The sequence below is a fragment of the Dunckerocampus dactyliophorus genome, chromosome 18, assembly GCF_027744805.1.
Source record: "Dunckerocampus dactyliophorus isolate RoL2022-P2 chromosome 18, RoL_Ddac_1.1, whole genome shotgun sequence".
In the NCBI taxonomy this organism is placed as follows: Eukaryota; Metazoa; Chordata; class Actinopteri; order Syngnathiformes; family Syngnathidae; genus Dunckerocampus; species Dunckerocampus dactyliophorus.
In genome coordinates this window covers 11,931,514-11,950,170 of record NC_072836.1, presented here as the reverse complement: position 1 = coordinate 11,950,170, position 18,657 = coordinate 11,931,514, and the positions used below count along the sequence as shown (strand labels likewise).

At 41.9% G+C, this 18,657-nt stretch overlaps 1 protein-coding gene across 7 annotated transcripts in view; it reads right to left on the bottom strand.

The window, feature by feature from the left end:
• arhgap44a (Rho GTPase activating protein 44a) overlaps positions 1-18,657 on the bottom strand; it is a 41,981-nt gene that overhangs the window by 8,552 nt on the left and 14,772 nt on the right. For 5 of the 7 annotated variants that reach the window (XR_008566723.1, XM_054759241.1, XM_054759243.1 and 2 more), the window contains exons 2-20: positions 16,015-16,054; positions 15,809-15,928; positions 15,641-15,717; positions 13,723-13,834; positions 13,002-13,078; positions 12,119-12,233; positions 10,565-10,633; positions 10,349-10,430; positions 8,431-8,558; positions 7,665-7,776; positions 7,356-7,437; positions 7,086-7,166; positions 6,895-7,008; positions 6,719-6,810; positions 5,358-5,547; positions 3,890-3,907; positions 3,609-3,797; positions 2,367-2,879; positions 16-161 (exon numbers count right to left, since the gene is read on the bottom strand). Coding sequence is in view for 6 of the 7 variants with exons in the window: in XM_054759241.1 (XP_054615216.1) it covers positions 16-161; positions 2,367-2,879; positions 3,609-3,797; positions 3,890-3,907; positions 5,358-5,547; positions 6,719-6,810; positions 6,895-7,008; positions 7,086-7,166; positions 7,356-7,437; positions 7,665-7,776; positions 8,431-8,558; positions 10,349-10,430; positions 10,565-10,633; positions 12,119-12,233; positions 13,002-13,078; positions 13,723-13,834; positions 15,641-15,717; positions 15,809-15,928; positions 16,015-16,054 (2,357 nt within the window). In the remaining variant the exon portion in view is untranslated. Of the gene's footprint in view, positions 1-15; positions 162-2,366; positions 2,880-3,608; positions 3,798-3,889; positions 3,908-5,357; positions 5,548-6,718; positions 6,811-6,894; positions 7,009-7,085; positions 7,167-7,355; positions 7,438-7,664; positions 7,777-8,430; positions 8,559-10,348; positions 10,431-10,564; positions 10,634-12,118; positions 12,264-13,001; positions 13,079-13,722; positions 13,835-15,640; positions 15,718-15,808; positions 15,929-16,014; positions 16,055-18,657 lie in introns of those variants that run through there. The other 2 variants (XM_054759246.1, XM_054759247.1) reach the window with 2 other exon arrangements.

The window sequence follows — 18,657 nt, the reverse complement described above, 5'->3', positions numbered from 1 at the left end:
GCAAGTAAAGCTGACCTTTGCGTAGGGTGTGTGGGCTGTGCTCTGTGGAATGGGGACACTGACTGCTGCTTTGGGGACTGCAGTTGGGGGGAATTGTTGGACTTGCCACCTGGATGGCTTTGTGTCCAATGACAGGGGAGAGCTCTTTACTCTTCAACGAACTAGGAAAGGCAGACACACATTAATATCAGTCTATGCTCTATGCTAATGGTGAACACCTGCATTGTGTTGCCACCATCACCATCACATACTCTACAATGATGTTACTGTAAAAGCTCCAATTAACGTCATTATCCAATATAGTCGTCAGCAACTGGTCTACAAATTAGCGATGGGACAAAAAACATGTCCATGAACAGCTGTGGCTGTAGGTAACCTCCGTATATACTGTAGTTTTAATTAACTCCACAAGATGACAGTAGCTGCATTTAAAGTAATGGTTAGCATCCAGCAGCTTCATATAGCTCTACACACACTTTAAAATGTCAGTTGTGCTTCTCAGCTGTTGGGTTGGTGGAAATTCATGTGTGTTACACTTGCTTACACACTGTTGTCTACAATGAACTACAATGAACTATTACAACTGTTACAAATACCAATGAATATGGAACCCGAACCTTTGAATAAGCATCACTTTAAAGATGAGATCACAATGAAGCGAATCACGCTTATTTAAACATCATCAAAGATAGTTACAATGGCATGGATGAACAGTTCTACTGAGATAATGGAAATTAAAACAACATCTGTAAAACAGTAAATGGATTTAATACATACGTTTGAGAACACCAGCAAGTTAGAACACTACGTCACACAATATTAGGTACACATGCACTATCTAATCTATCTAATAAGATACTGTAGATCTAATAAGGTCCAATACAACAGTTCTATAAAAAAAATCTTGCCATGCAAATACTTTGATGAAAACTGAGGATTATTATTTTTGTAAAGGCAGAATGTTTGATATAATCTTATTAGATTGTGCAGGTGTACCCAATAAGGTGCAAGCACACAGGACATGTGTGAAGGACGCACGTTCTCAGTAACAGCGTGAACACGACCAAACATGTAGACAATCCTGCCCAGCAACAAACCAGAAAGTGACATCATCAATTGACATACCCGTTAAATTAAATACTGTACATTCAGTATTTACAGTAGAGAAAACAGAGCAGACAGGAAGTAGAAGCAAAAAGTATGAATGCATCTGTGCAAGGGTGCCATTAGATAAACATTATCTAGCGTAGTTTGCATAGCTGCATGTATGTTAGTCACATCGTGGCACGCGACTTCAAATTAACTGTGACATCATTTGAGTTCTATGTCTCCAAACAAAGAACACACGCACACCCAAATAATAACTCCCACTGTCACACAAGACACACACTCCTGATCAAAATCCCAAAAGCAGTTGAAAAATTGCTAGAATTTCTACCAGAGTGTATGAAAAATTGTGCCTTTACAATGATAACACTGTCCAATTTTCATTGAGACTGTCAGAGAGGCATTCATTGAACAATCTGTTCATGGTGCAGAATTACATTCAGAAGTCTTCTTATAATATTTTCACAACTCCTCAGCTCTAAGGATGATGTAGTGCAGGTCTACACCACTGTTGAAAGCTCTGGTATTTTTATTTCATGACATTTTATGTTTCTCACATTAATGTAAACAGGCTGGTGCCTTCCATCCATCTATTTTCTAAGCCGCTTATCCTCATTAGGGTGGCGGTGGTATGCTGGAGCCTATCCCAGCTGACTTCGGTCGAGAGGCGGGGTACACTGGTCGCCAGCCAATCGCAGGGTACATATCGACAAACGATCATTCACGCTCACATTCATACCTATGGACCATTTAGAGTCGCCAATTAACTTAACATGCATGTTTTGGAATGTGGGAGAAAACCGGAGTCCCCTTAGAAAACCCACGCACACGCACGGGGAGAACATAAACTCCACACAGAGATTCCTAAGCGTAGATTCTTCCCGATCTTCTGACTGTGTGGCCAACATGCTAACCACTCAGCCACCGTGCGGCCCAGGCCTTACCAGCCTTCCTAAAACATTTTATTTTACACTGAACTCCTTGTGGGTTTGTAAAAGCTTGCTGCATACTGTGGAATAAATACATCCATATGCTATTTAAGAGTTATATGTACTGTACATGTATGTATTGTTTGTCAACATGAATTCAACATTCTTGGTTGCTAAGCGACCCAAGTGAAAGGCAATCCTGCGAATGTTACGCAGTCAGAGGTGCGTCATTTAAAGGGGCAAGGAAAAAAAAGAAAGAAGGAAAAGGAAATGCAGCGAGCAAGAGGACTGACAAAGGGCGGCGCTCGCTATTGGGTGTGTCATATTTACCTAGTCAGCCTGGGGAGTCCTCTCTCTCTGGCACATGGACAGGCAGCCCACGGCGGGGGCGGGGGCGCAGAGGAAGGGAGGCTAGGGGGGTTGCTTAGGGACTGCTCGTGGCGGGTTAGCACCAGGGGGGTTTTGATGTAGAGCGGTGATGCATTAATGTCGGGTGGGGGGGCATGCGACATGTCACCGGGTGGGCTGTGCTTGGGGAAGTGCAGACAGCTGGGCTTGGGGTTGGAATTGATGTCGAGCGAGGAGGAGGAGGAGGAAGAGGAGGAGGATGGCATAGGAGCAGGAGGGGTGAAACCGGACCAACGCTGAGGGGGCGGAGGCGAGGCTGGGGGCTGCGACTCCGGACCCGGGGCCACGGGGCGAGCGCAGGGAGGTGGCTTGGGGTAGAAGTGGTGGTGGGCAGTGTGGCAGGAAGAAGAGGAGGGGTAGGGAGGGGGCGGCCGGTCCTCCCCTGGGGGTGGGTGGGCATGAAAGGTGTCCGGCCGATTGGGCGACACGTCTGAGCTGTAGATATTAAGAGAATAGACAGCACAAAAGACACAGCTCTAATGATTGAACAGGGAGATGCACTGGAGCGAAAAGAGGAGAAGCTGCTTGGATGATCGGAGGGGTTAGTCGGTCCAAAATAAGAAGAAAAAAGAGAAAAGAAATAGCCTTTTAGGTGGGTGGTGGGCACCAAGCTTGGCAACACAGTCATCTTAATGCAAATACATAGACAAGCGCAAAGAAACTGCAAAGAAAGAAAGAAAGCAGCACTGCTGTCAAAGTGTGAACCTGTATTGTCTTGTGTCTGCACACTGCTTGGAGCTGTGAGTATCTGTCTGCAGTCAAAGTGTAACACTATCGAGATTGATACGATTTGTGCCCTAATCCAAAAGGTCCTAAACAGTCCACTGGCAGAGTGCAACAGACACAACACCCTTTCACTGGCTGAAAGGGCCACAAGAAGCCATATTTGTTATCTTGGTGGGAGCTATTGATATGGTGACAGAAAAAGGGGGATGTGAAGTAGCTCAAAGAGCTACGTTGATGGGTTGCTGTACATGTCAGCATGCATGAAACCAAGTGTAATGATGTGCTTACACCTTTGTAACAATATATTTTTTGACACCCCATAAACCAAAAGTGAAAGTGATGGGCTTCAAATAAAGGGACCTCAAGAGGTCGCACAAAGCTTAATGGTGATGACAGATAACAGTGAGGGAGGAGAGCAAATAGTGGCGGCAGCATTACCTGATTCTTTCTCCAGGGGGAGGTGTGGCAGCTGGAGAGATGATGAACTCTCCGACCTGCTCGGGGATGAGCGAGTCCGCGGGGGAGCCGGGGCCTTGCACGCCTGGAGGAGTGGAGCAGGTCTTGCGTGCCAGTGTGGATGAGCCCTTACGTGACACCCAGGAAGTGTCCATGACCCGGACACCCATGCTGGAGACACACAGACGTCATTAGTGATGATGTTGAAAACTGTAGGGATGAGGATGCAGGAGAGATGTGGAGAAGAGGCCATCATACTGTACCTTTGGATTTTCCTAATGCTGCGTTAATAAGGCAAATAGAGGGAAAAAAAGAGCATAAGACGTCAGGCGTGAAAGACAATTGGCTCATTTACACACCGAAACATTCAAGAACTTTGGATGCATACTCACAACATACAAAAATTTGTATCGTCTTTATTTACTGGACAAATTTATCAGAACTGATTTATCTACTACAGTAATGACATTTGTGGCGCCCGTTATGGGTTGTGGTCAATGACTGAAGGCCAGTTAGTTGCAAAGTCCCGCATGTGTCCCACTAAAGATATTTGGATTGACGGCGGCCATGTTTTTCAACCAATCTTGCTTAAATTTTACACACGTGCTTGTCCATCCCCTAAAGATGTGCACCGAATTTCATGTTGATTTGGCTAAACACCATAAAGTTACAGTTGGTCAATCTGACTTCTGGGGGCAAAATTTTAGAGTTAATAAAAACGCCACCATGTGACGCATTTCAGAAAATTAATATCATAAGCAACACAGTAGGAGAGCATCTTTTGACAAATTTCAGGAGTTTCAGGAGTAGAACAGCTCGGTTACACAAACAGTAGCATATATTTTTTCAACACAAATCCCACAATACCTGCAATCTTTATTATTCCTTTTTGCGTGCTTAAAACTCCAAATGCACACTCACTTGTGTGAAAGAGGGATACTAATGCAGGCTATTTAGCATCACCTGGGGCACCTGATGTCCCCTCCAAATACACCACAAATGATTGCTCAGCTTGCACATTCTGCCTAGTAAATACCACGAATGAGCTTGCATTCATTCAATTCAACCTCTGATGCTGACTCAACATGTTCAATCTGCTGCAGAAGCCACTGCAACAAGTGCAAGACACACCACAGAAGACAATAAACCTGACAATAAACAATAACCTTAGTCACTTGTGTTTTTTTAGTAAACATGTCAGAAACACTAAGAAAACCACAGCCTCTCTTTAGCTGCCTATTAGTTAAAATCCAGTTCCTTGTAATGGTCTGTGCAGATTTAGATAAATGCCTCAGATAGCAGCAGATTATTAGCACGAGGACATTGGTTTCTAATTTTGCCAGTGATTTTCCACCAGCTGCATGAATGACTCTGGCCCTGCTAAGTGGCATATACAGCCAGACTGTAAAGGCGGAGCTGTGGGAGGATGGGGAGAAATATTTAATGAGCAAAAGCGGCAACAAGCAGCCACCTCAACAGGCTCTGTCACCATGGAGACAGTGTCATTCAAGCATTCGTGCCTCATGTATTCCATGTACTGTAGCTGTTGGAAAGATGGGTCCTGGTAAAAAGGGGTGGGGATTTTTGTGTGACAGGTGACCTCAAAGTGATGCTTTTTAATGTACGAGTGTTACATAATTCCAGCAGCAGATGTGAGAGGAGACGTGGGAGGCGGGAAAATGGCAAGAGAGTGAGAAGTAGGCAGCGTAAGGATGCGCTCAGTGTCATTACCCATCCTTCTTGTAAAACTCCAGCATCATGTTGTCCGTGGCAACGCTGAGTGGGCGCCGGCTCTGGTCGTGGTGGTGTTGCTGCTTGCGGTCAGAATGCTCCATGTCGGGGGAGGGCATGGAGCTGTAGTTGGAGTTGTGGTTGGTGTGGATGGGGCTGCCGTAGCTGCCAGTCAGGTTGAATTCAATCTCTGTAGCGTGTGGAGCAGACGTGACATCAATGGAGATTTTAAGAAATTAATGTAAGAATTGTAAAAGTAGAGGACCAATACAGTGCACTGGAGCCAAGTACTACTTTACATGCGCCCACCAGAGCTCCAATACTAAAAAAGAGCTAAACCCCCCCACAAAAAAAACTGCGTTTTTTTTTTTTAAACAAAAGTTGTTGTATTTTTTTAAATTTTAAATATATGTATGTTTTATATTTAATATATTTTATATGTATTTATTATTTTTTAAATAATATTACGATATTCTTATTTTATTATTTTATTTATATCTTTGAACAATATTTTTTAAGTAGTTGTGCACAAGTGCACGTGGCACCAGGAGACCCTAGGCTGCACGTCTATGATCGACTTTGTAGTCCACAGTGTTCAAAGCCTTAAAAAACAAACAATAAAATCTTAAAATCAATTCTAAAACGAACAGGCAGCCAGTGCAAGGCGGCGAGAATTGGGGTTCCTGTCTGCAGAGTTCTGGACTAACTGCAAGCGAGTGAGTGCATTGTGGCTCATTCCAGAGTAGAGTGCATTACAGTAGCCCAGACGTGACGAAATAAAAGCGTACATGACTTGTTCAAAATGGTGTGAAGATTAAAATGATTTGATTTTAGATAAAAGCCCAAGATGATAAAAGCAAGACTTTACAACGGCGTTGATTTGTTTATTAAGCTTAAGATTACTGTCTATCATGACGCCGAGGCTGGTGGCTGTAGGACGTACCTGGTTCTTGAGGGGGCCCAAGTCCAAAAAAGGAACGCTGTGACTAAACAAGATAACCTCAGTCTTCCCCTCATTGAGCTTTAAGAAATTTGGAGCCAACCAGACCTTGTCGTCGCTTAAGCACTCAAGAAGGGGAGTCAGGGGGGCATGGCCATTTTTTGTGAGTGGTAAATAAAAAAAATGTATTTTTTAAATTATAATAAGAAGACTACACTGATTTTGGCCAAGTATAACAATAAAGTAAATAAATAAACAGAAAAAACATTACTACTACTAAAAATGACCTGTTTTTGCACGCACAAAAAAAAATTGACTTTTTACTGTTATATGCTCAAAGTCCAGCCTGTACAATGTACACTTGCAAAGCCACACTGGCTGGCATCCGTTACACGTACATGCATATAATTTGATTCCTCACCTCCAGGAAAGAACCAGTCAGCATGTTGAATGATGGGCTCGACGATGCCAACGATCTGCAGAGACAGTGTGGTCATCATCTCTGTCATGTCCCTGCAAACAAGAACCAAACCTGACCAGTTATGTGAAAAATTATGCATTCATTTGCCACAAAGAAAAGCCGGGAAGGATACATACGGCTCTGTATGCGTCCAGAGTAAATTTGGGCCAAGGACGATGGCCATGTTACCGGGTGTCATCTTGTTGGCATCCTGATAGTCGCTCAGCTTGGCTAAGAATTTGATGAGATATCTGTTGCATTAAAAGAGAAATGGGCATTTAAAAGATGTTACAGCAGGACAAACATCATATATGAGATGGTGAATGACCTGAAGTTGTTCAAGTTATCCGTTGGCAGTTTCTCACAGGCTGCCATTAATGCTTGGAGTCTCTTGTCCATATCTTGAATGCTGTGGGAAAAAGAAGGGAATTATACTTCTTAAATACGAATGTCAACATTTCAGTATGATAAAAATGGAACATTGCTATCTGTGTAAATGTAGTTTTTTTAAACAGTTTTTGTCTCATTAGGTGGAGCAAGTGTACCTAATTAAGTGTTCTAAGAGTTTCTTTTTAAGTTACAGGAATCAGTGACTCACTTGGAGGCCTGAATCCATTCATCATAAAGTTCAGTAGTCATCAATGGCTCGGGGAGCTCACGGAGGTAAGATTTGAGAGCCCCTGTGGGTGAGAGAAGTCGTAAAAGCTCTTGTGCAACTGGTGCAGCAGCCACATTTTCCCCATTTCCTCCAACACACATTTGGTTCTCGTTCATGCGTGACATGAACAAATGACATCACATCATCGTTTGTGTAAAACGCAATACTAAATTAAAGACAGGAGTGTAGGTGGTGATGGCGTTGTTGCTACAGTGATCATCTTTGAACATCGGTGTGGGTGTAGCTCACCTGCGATGGCATGCGGGTCGGAGGAATACTCCTGCACATCTAGAACTCCACAGTCCAAGGAGGCTTTTAGCTTCTTCAGCTTGGAGGCTGATGGAGCCACTCGGAAGAGGCCCTGTCATAAACAAACACATCATTACATAAAAAGCCTAAACTTCCCTGATAACATAATGTACTATTTTAAATAATGCTACATTCACTTTAAATGCTGTTGTAACGGTTGTAACAGTCCCTAGAGCCTCTTCTTGAGCACTAAATGTGAGAAAAATCTATCATCTCCTTTCTTCATTCTTCATTGAATAGGTGAATGATGTTGCTGTTAAAATGTAACTTTAATTTTAGCACTGTAGCTCACACAGCTGTGAAAGTATTGCGATCGTTTGTATCCTCCCGTCCCACTCCTTAATGTTACGTTTTTGTTTGTGATATATGACATCTATTATGTAGGACAAGTGATAAGATGAAAAACTAGCGCTACATGGGGCCATACACTCTGTTGGAGACAGGCATGGACAAACACAGCTCATTAGCATGAAGGCTACAGACGTATAAAAGACATGTTCCCACTGTTTACATTCCAGCACCAAGGCTAGATTTTGGCCAACACATTTCTAACACACTTTTGTGGGACTTCCGAGACTTATTTAAAAATGTTGAAAAATACTATGTGCTGTGGGAGCTTTACTGCAGTTAACCCAAACTCATCTAACAACTTCGCAGAAACGCACAAATGCTACGTGACAAAAACTTCAATCCTGTTATCATCTACCTCCTCTTGCATGCCGCACTCCAGCAGCATGGTGACACATGCTTCGATGGGGAAGGCGATCTCCCTCCCACTAATGTTCAGGTGCTCCTCCAGAGACTTGCCGAATGATGGCTTCTCCACCCATGCCTCTGCAATGCAGAACCGCACCCACAGTCACACATAGAAGCAGAACAATGCACCTCAGTCTGTTACATTATTATTTAGACAGCAGGACAAGATGGTATTTTTTTCCTAGCAAAAAGTCTGAAAAGGATGGGTTGTTTTATATTTGGGGTCGAAAGTTTTAGAACACCACAATTTTTCCAGTTATTTATTGAAATTCAAGTTGTTCAAGTCCAATCAATAGCTTGAAATGGTACAGGTAAGGTAAGTGGTGAAGTGTCAGAGGTTAAAAAAAAGGTAAGGTTACCCAAAATTGAAAATTATGTGTATTTCAAAATTACAGAAAAAGGCCTGTTTCAGGGACCACAAAATGGGTCAACAATTTAAAGCTGTTCTGCAGAAATGGAGGTTGATCAAGCCTCGGCAGTTGGTGTAAGTAATTCCTCCAGGTGTTACAAGTTCTGGAGTACTTACTACCTCCTCTGGCTCCATAAAAACAGTGTTGGGAACACACTGTGGTACTATACCCCGTAAACATCAGTTGAACAGCATTGTACTGGAGAAAGTCATTTGTTTCTACAAAAATGGCAAGAAAAAATGAATTAACAATGGAAGAAAGACAGACCATCTTAACACTTAAGCGGGCCTTCCTAACCTACGTGTTACCACACGCTCCACTATATTTGGAAATTTGTTGGCCGTGGCCAGCACGTAGAAGAAGTAGGGTATCAGAGGGTTTGCAAGTGTGGCGGGCTTATGGAGCAAGTGATTCGTGATACCCACGTGCTTTCCCTCCGTTGGTAGCTTTTAGATCAGGAGTGCGGCGTGCGACTCGTGCGTGCTAGGTGCGCTTCATGTAAGGCTGTCGTACGTTTCACTCACTGGGGACATACGTGTTTGGGCATCGTACGAGGCTCATGCAGCCCACTCACTTCAATTGCAAGATGGGCGTAATGGCTTCCTACGTGCACGCAGAAAATAATTTAAATCCCAATTTTCTTCCTACGGGCTTTGCGTGCTGTTTGTGGGTTTGAAAATCCGTGTGTCAAGTGTGTGTCTCTTGTGATTTTCAAGCATTTTTGCACTTAGCCAGCACGTAGGAGCACGTACGTTAGGAGGTAAAGCCTGCTTTAAAAATGTAGGTTTTTCCTCCAGAGAAATTAGAGTGTTCTAAAACTTTTGACCGGTAGTGTACAGTATGTCTAACAGATGGCGCCAAATGACTTCAGCCCAAGCAAGTCAGAGGGTTTTTTTCTTGTCACGCCAGTCACCTGGAGAGATGCCGTCGCAACACAAGACCCGCTGGACCCACTGAGCTTCTCATTGGTTGGTCAAGTTAGCAAACAACAGAGAGGCAGTTATGATGCTAATTTGAAAATATTGCTGAAGTCATTAAAGTCACCAACACAAGAGCTATCAAACAGCTAAGAAATTTGATACAATAATAATAATAATAATATAAAAATGAATTTTGTCTTAAAACTGATATTCAGGGTCAATATTGGGTCAGTATTTACGAACTGCATAGTTCAATTGCTGTACAAGGATTGTACATATAACATGTTACACAATACAACATGACATTGCATAATAAGCATACGAAGTACTTTTAATTTGGATATTTAAACCAGCGCCTGATTGTTCTTTACGCAACCAATTAAGCTGTGGGAAGCAAATTTCATCTTAATGAGAGCGTTGTACAGCAAAACCGGGGCTGGTAATTCTATTACTTTGTCATTCAGATGCTCCTGCCGGTACATGATCAGGGCACACATACTGTAGCACACACACACATACTGTACAGTGTATGCCTGACCTTGGTGCGCTTTAATTTGGGGCAGAATGCTGTGAAGAATCTCTAGTGACTTTCTGTGGTATTCCGCCTGTGTCTCTATTAGCTGTGGATGGGAGGAGAGGGAGAGACTATGAACAATTGTCGACATGTAGAGAGAACATGCACTTAAAGTATGCAGAGTTATTTTCCCACTGGGACCACAGCTGTGAATATACAATACACTAGTGCAGTACTTACTGTCTGGAAATAATTTGCATAGTCTATTTCTTTGGCCACAAAGCTGTACATATCTGCAGACAACTGATCCTGAAACAAAAGCCTCAAGCTTATTGAAATGTTCAACTTGAAACAGTAATATAAAGTGATGTGAAAAAGTGTTTGCCCCCTTCCTGATTTCTTATTTTTTTTTGCATGTTTGTCACACTTAAATGATTAGATCATTAAACAAATGTAAGTGTTAGTCAGTGACAACACAACTGAAGACAAAATGTAGTTTTTAAATGAAACTCTTCACTATTAAGGGAGAAAAAAAATCCAAACCTGCATGGCCCTGTGTGAAAAGTGATTGCCTCCAAACTTAATAACTGGTTGGCCACCCTTAGCAGCAACAACTGCAATCAAGCATTTATGATAACTTGCAATGAGTCTCTTACAGCGCTGTGGAGGACTTTTGGCCCACTCATCTTTGCAGAATTGTTGTAATTCAGCCACATTGGAGGGCTTTCCAGCATGAAGCGCCTTTTTAAGGTCATGCCACAGCATCTCAATAAGATTCAGGTCAGGACATTGACGAGGCCAATCCAATCTTCATTTTGTTTTTCTTCAGCCATTCAGAGCTGGACTTGCTGATGTGTTTTGGATCATTGCCCTGCTGTAGAACCCAAGTTCAGCTTGAGGTCACAAACAGATGGCCGGACATTCTCCTTCAGGATTTGTTGGTAGACAGCAGAATTCATGCTTCCTTTTATCACAGCAAGTCTTCCAGGTCCTGAAGCAGCAAAACAGCCCCAGACTATTACACTACCACCACCATATTTTACTGTTGGTATGATGTTCTTTTTCTGAAATGCAGCATTACTTTTCCGACAGATGTAATGGGACAAACACCTTCCAAAAAGTTCAACTTTTGTCTTGTCAGACCCAAGAGTATTTTCCAAAAGTTCTAATGGATCATCAAGATGTTTTCTGGCAAAATTGAGACAAGCCTTAATGTTCTTTTTGTTCAGCAGTGGTTTCTGTCTTGGAACTCTCCCATGCAGGCCGTTTTTGCCCAGTGTCTTTCTTATGGTGGACACTGACCTTAACTGGCAAGGGAAGCCTGCATTCTTTGGATGTTTTTGTGGGGTCTTTTGTGACCTCTTGGATGAGTTTTCTCTGCGCTATTGGCATAATTTTGGTTGGCCAACCACTTCCTGGCAAGGTTCACCACTGTTCCATGTTTTCGCCATGTGTGGGAAATGGCTCTCACTGTGGTTTGCTGGAGTCCCAAAGCTTTCAAAATGGCTTAATAACCATTTCCAGACTGATAGATCTCAATTCATCTCAGTTAAGATGGGGAGGGGGAATCACATTTTCACACAGGCCCATGTAAGTTTGGATTTTTCTTCTCCCTTAAAAATAAAAAAGTTTAATTTAAAAACTGAATTTTGTGTTCAGTTCTGTTGTCATTGACTAATATTTTAAATTTGTTTGATGATCTGAAATATTTAAGTGTGACAAGCATGCAATAGCAAAGAAATCAGGAAGGGGCAAACACTTTTTCACACGACTGTATTTCATTCCGAGTCTGACCCTGCAAATCTCCATCCGAGTGGCTGCCTCCTCCATCTCCTCTCTAAGTGACTCGGACTTGGTACCGGGCTGCAGAGTGCTTGGGTGGCCGGACGACTTGGATGACTGCTGATATCTGGAAGCAGGAAGTCAGCAAACATAAATTCTGTTGGGTTTAAATGGATTCAGTGAGATTTTCCACTCATGTACTGTAAAATAGTACAAAACTCACATTCTTGGTTACACTACGTATTTCAAAGTTGAACCTTAAACCTGCTCTTATCGCTTTGAAATTCTGAAATCAATTATGGCAAAGACTGAAATGTGGTTCAGTACCAATTTGCACCCCTCCAAGTGGATTTGTTTCAATTCTGCTCCTGAACAACTACAAAAGAGTGACATTTTTTCAAAACGTGCACCCCTATTGTTTTGCCTGTGCAATAGTTTTCTGACAATTACACCACATTGTGGTGCTGTTATTAACACAATTAATACACTACACTATCTACAAATCTCACACTATAACTTTAGGGTGCTTAGCTGAATCACCACAAAATTTTGTACGCACTTTTATGGGACTGACAAGCACATGTCTATAAAATTTGAGCAAGATCGGTTGAAAAGCATGGCCTCCCAGCAAACTGTCTCTGCAGAAATTCGGGGGGATTTAGCAACTTATTGGACATAAGTCTAATGATCATAAAACGTATTACACGCTGCTGGCATGATTTCCAAAGCATTTTGACCACAACCCACAGGGGGCACCACAACTGTCATTTACAGTCGTGAATTTGTAAACTATCCCACAAAATTCACATGACAACACAATCATTTAGGGAAGCAGTTTTCAAAGTGTGTGGTGTTAACAATACTAGCAGTAGTAGAAGTAGAAGATGTCCTTCACCTTGCCCGTGCTGAGTCCATGTCCAAGACAAGCTTAGCTAAGTGCTTTCTTTGTTTCTGTATGTTGGGAATGTCCACCTAAGACACAAAAATTAGATGATGCTATGCATAACTGTTCTGGCTCTGGATAAAAAGTGTTATGTGTTATTGTTATTAAAGGGTTAGTTCAGATTTTTTGACATGAATTTGGATGACATCTCCATCAGCAGTGTAGTACATCAACAGTGATTACCCCCTCACTTGGTCCAGCGGGTCCAGTTCTGGTCGGCTTTCCGTGACGAGGAACGTTATTTCCTGGGGCCATTTAAGTAAAGACCTTGGCTTCTCAAAACAATATGTGTTCAAAAGAGTAATACATTTGCATCATGCAAATGCCTCCTCGAAAAAATCAGACACAGTCACAAATCTCTCTGCGTTATATTCGTCTCCCGCCTTATCACTGTGCACTGTCGCCTCTCCATTCTTGTGTATGTGATGAAGACGCTCGCATCTTCTTCTGCTGTGGAACACACACGTAAACAAGATGGCCGCGGCGCTCCGTTTTGAGTAGCCAAACTCTTTACTTAAGTCACGGAAATCTGAGCAGAACTGGACTCACGGGACCAAGTGGGGGGTGATGTACTACTACAGTATTGATGTACTACACTGCTGATGGGGATGTCATACAACTTCATGTCAAAAATCTGAACTATCCCTTTAAGCATAAAGCAGAGTCTACTGACCTCAGCGAGAACGTAGAGCGGCTCAACCACATCTCTCTCTATCTGGAATTCGAAGTCGATGAGCTCCTGGGCCAACTTCTCTTCCGTCTCTCCACATAGCTTCAGCATCGTCCTGTTTGGAGTAATCCATAAAGTTAAACTGTGAATGGCTGAATCAGCAGTTTAACATAACCCAGTGCAGGGGAGATTTGACATAAGGGGGGCAAGTGGAATAGTGCCCCACCAAATCAAGCAGATGGCATTACATCTTGTGGAAAAAGCGTGTTAGTATTTTCTTCCCGGACTAATGCATTTTTGTAACATTTATTTTCATAGTTTATTTCAACACAAAGTAAACAAAATCGGCTTGTTTCGATTAATATAAAAATATAAAAATATTGGTATCCAAAACTCACATTTAGCATGAAAACAACAACAAAAAATATTGTTCATCTGCATCTTATATTCCAGAATGCATTTCTCTCGAGTACAGACGTCTCCAACTTTCATCATTATAAGAGCTATTTCTGCAAATCCATAGAGTTATTTGTGTTTTATTTTTATGACTGCCAACATTCAAATTGTACTTGATTCACACAGCGGATGTCCACTCAGACAGTATGGTCATTATCTATGCTATTTTGTGGTAATTTATTGTTAAATAGAGGCATCATGTCCGAACTGAACACTTACACAAATACTCAGCCTTGAAGCAAATATTCTTTGACCCTTTGGTGAGCTCTGGTGAGCTACTGGTAGCGCCTGAGTTACTCATTGGAAACCCCTGAAGTAACGGATGCATGTTGACAATACTTCAGCATTGTCAACACTCCCGAGAAATATGGTGGCCTTTGAAGTGCTTATGTCACCAAAACACAATCTTATTAATATTCGCCGTGAAAAATAACATTGAAAGGCACATTTCCTATGTTAGACGTGTGCTTCAATGTTGAAATATTACCATTTTTTACACTTTTTTCACTGAAACCAGTCTTCGGAAAAAGAAAGAGGAAATGCCAGTTTGTGTAGAGACCTTTTCACCCGGAAATGCCCATGTAATATATTGCTTATTGTTGTGGTTGGATTTATGTTGTTTCTTATATATTCAGTATATTTTGGATATCATGCCCTCTTATTGTTTTTGGATGGATTTTGCTTGAACACTCGAGGAGCTGGAGTAAACCTGTTCACATTTCCAAAATGTTGGCACATTTCGAGGACAGTCGTTTTGATTGCGCCTCAAATACAGGACTGTTTGGGACTGAATGTGTATTAGTGGAAAATATTTGTTAAGTAAGTAAGTAAATCAACATTTTTTCTCTTATAAATCTATTCTATGAATCTTATAATAGTGTGGGTTTTAATGCCAAATTTCAGGGCTAAATAAACAGCAATCACAACTCACAGTCCTGTTATCGTGCAGTCGATCTGTCAGTGTCAATCACTGCCAGTCAGACAACATACCTGTTGTGGCAGATTTTTTATTGTGTTATTGCCCACTCATCAGAACACAATATCAGTGAATGTTATTGTTGAATTGTTGTGTTATTGTTGTGAATACAGTCGTCCCTCGCCACATCGCGGCTTCACTCTATTACGTTTTTCCAAACATATTAATTCATTAATTTAAATTTCTTTACTTTGCTGTGCATGCCACAGCCTTTCCTCTCTTTGACAAGTTGAGTCTGGTCCTCGATGTGACGTCACAGCCAAGAGAGTGGCGGTTCAGAAAACCCGCTGGAGGCCGTTTGAAAATCACAACTTCATTCCACTCATTGACAGCAGTATAACAAAAACGTTTTATTAAGTGAGTACTTTCGTTGTGATTGTTTTTTTCAAACTTTTTTTGGTGACATGAGCACTTTAAGAGTCAAAAGCTTCAATACTGGACTGGGAGTGATGCAGATACCAATAATGTGAGAAGCGTTGCGTGGCGTACCCCAGCAGGGAGTCATCCCCCAAAACTGCAGCTCCCTCCACCAAACATTGTGCCAGGAGAGTAAGTGGTAGTTTCTTCTGCCAAAACAGAGACAAACAGATTGTGGTCATCAGTTTCCATGTGCATCCTGGCATCAGAGACAAGCTGACTGATGCATGCTAGACTCACAGAGGGTGACTTGACAGATTTCTTCTCCACGTCAGCCCCCTGCTGACCCTGCAGGCAAGCCGTCAGCTTCTTGTGAGTGCTGTGTGTCACTTGTTTGACGAGGTCCAGGCGCTTCTCCACCTGCAACATATACACATATAGAGTGTTTAAATATGGCTAATTGCTGACTAGCTAAAGCAGCACAACAGCACACATATACAGCTCACCTGTAGGAGGTCCTCGCTTAACACCTCTGTTTTTTCGGCCCTAAAACAGAAAAGTGTATCTTCAGTATTGGAATGACAACTTGGTCTCTTAAAAGGAGTCAAAAGGTGACTTTCAGAACCACCAAAGCAATCATCCAGTGCAGCAAATACTTCCACTGTACTTGCCCTTCCTGTGTGTGCAACCACTTCCTACAATTGTGCCTGGACCACCATGCCAATGGGCCTTTGTCAATAGCAGCCCTCTTGAATTATGCATTTAAAAGCTGGCTTTTGTTTGGTGAGAGAATAGAAGACTGTTGTTTACTGTCAATCAAAAACAATACAGCCGCAACAGCTAAGTGGAGTGTTGCTTCAATTTTTAAAAACCACATCACCAAATCTATATTTCAGCAAAATAATTTTGTATGAAATGGTCAAAACAATAAACAGACCACTGAGAGGCACTTAGGCCACTGGCCTAGTACAAAAAAAAAAAACAGGAAATGTGTGAAAAATACCACAGATTGTCGATTATGTGACAAAAGGAGGGGACAAAAATAACCCAGATAAATTTGGCACAGTTCTCGTGGGGAATGTTGCAATCGCCACCGTTTTTTGACATTTTCGCATGGTTCGCACTGACTGAGCCAAATTAGGGTATTGTGTGCCATTCTAGTTTCAACATACCTTTACTACTGTGCACAACTGTAATGCATTATACTAACAACTGTTACATAATATTTGGGTAACCTTGCAGTGCTGTACCAAAAGACTGTAAACTGCAGTACTAAAACATACTTTTAAATGAATACCTTTCTGACATCATTATCTTTGTTAGATTAGACATTGGTAGAAGTTGATCTAAACAACATGTACCATAAAGTGCTTTTTTGTCTTTTTTACTCATTTTTTTGGATAGTTTTCCCTACAGCAGAAAGGTCTACAGATAAAAGTCAACACGGTGTCACGTTCTGTTTCTTTTGACTACTTTTGCTGACCTCTGCTGTTTTCCTCTGTTACAGACACCTCAGTTCCTGGTCCTGGGTGGAGCCACGAGACACACCTGCAGTCACTTTAGTTCATCACCACAGCTCTTAGGTTCAACTACTGTTTGCAGTTGCCTTTTTGTTCCTCAGTTTGAGTCATGTCTCACCTTCCCGACATCTGTCTGCATGCAACACTCCCATTTTTTAGACTCTAATAAGTTTTTTTGGTCTAAACTTGCCTTTTGCTAAGCTCTCCTTGTGTTTTTTCCGTTCGTCTCCTGACTTTGCTCAGCACCATTGCAGCCCTCTGAGTTTCCTTTCCCCCCCTGATTTGCCAGTAGGTCCTTTCTGTGGGTCTGATAAACATTATAAAGTACTACACTGGCTCTTGTCTGCATACGGGACCCAACCTTCAAACAAGCCATGATACACGGCCCACTTTAAAACATTACACAAAAAACAAACAAAAATCTCCCCAAAATGGCACCTGCCAACGAACCCTGTGCAGCTTATGGTGTAGGCTCTTAATTTTTCATGCATCATGTCATTATGCGTATGTGTACCAGATTTCCTGTCAACCGGACACTGCAGTGGCAGGGATTTCTCACTCTCTGGACAGGTGTTACTGTGTGCATTTGTGGGGCGTCCGAGGCCTCTAAAATATGTACATTTTTGCTACAAGACATTCTTGCAGGATTTGGTAAGATTTCAAGTGGGTTAATGCCCTCCAAAAGGTTATTTAGTTGGTGAAGTGATAATAATAATACTGGTAAAGAATAATAATACGAAGATACTGTACATAACAATTTCAACTTTTTCATGTATCATTGACCATATTGTGAACAAGACGGATGGCATTCAACAACAACCCCTGCCTCCTCTTAGGACAGTCACAGCTACAGCAAGCATACACGCATACGACTACATGACTGTCTGTCTACATTGGGGCGCTGAGGAGCAATGACTCTTCTCTACATAGAGAATGTGTCCTGGGAGCAAAGTAAACATGTGGGAGACGTGGCAGCCACGGGGGTACACCGCTCATTAATGCCAACCATCTGCCACATCGCCGGCATTCCTCTACCTGAGGCTGATGATGACTCAACAGAGGTACACTCATGCACACACAAACACAGAAGTTAAAACACTGGAATTAATCACTTGTTCCGGGCGACACACACAGTACAGTGGATGTCCCTGATGTTGTACAATTTGCATTTGTTGCACAAAACTGTAAGATTACAACTGCCATTATTTCAGCAGGTGTCAAACCCTGTTATTATAGTGCACTATACACTATATGTACACCTACACTATACCTACATGCACTATATATATGTACGTATATATATATATATATATATATATATACATATATATATACATATATATACTGTATGATGTCGAAGTACCCTTGGGCAAGATACTGAACCCCCAGTTACTCCTGATGCTGCATCATCAGTAGGTAAATGTGCTAACAGTGTCAAAGCGCTTTGAGTGCCTTGGAGGTGAAAAAGCGCTCCATACAAGTGAAAGACCATTCACCACTGTTCCATGTCCCTCTATAAATTAGTTGCTGTAATTCCAGACAGCTATTTTAAAAATATTTAACTTAATGATGACATTAGCACCATCAAAATATTAGGTATATTATAATTATTTTATAAAGAACTAATGT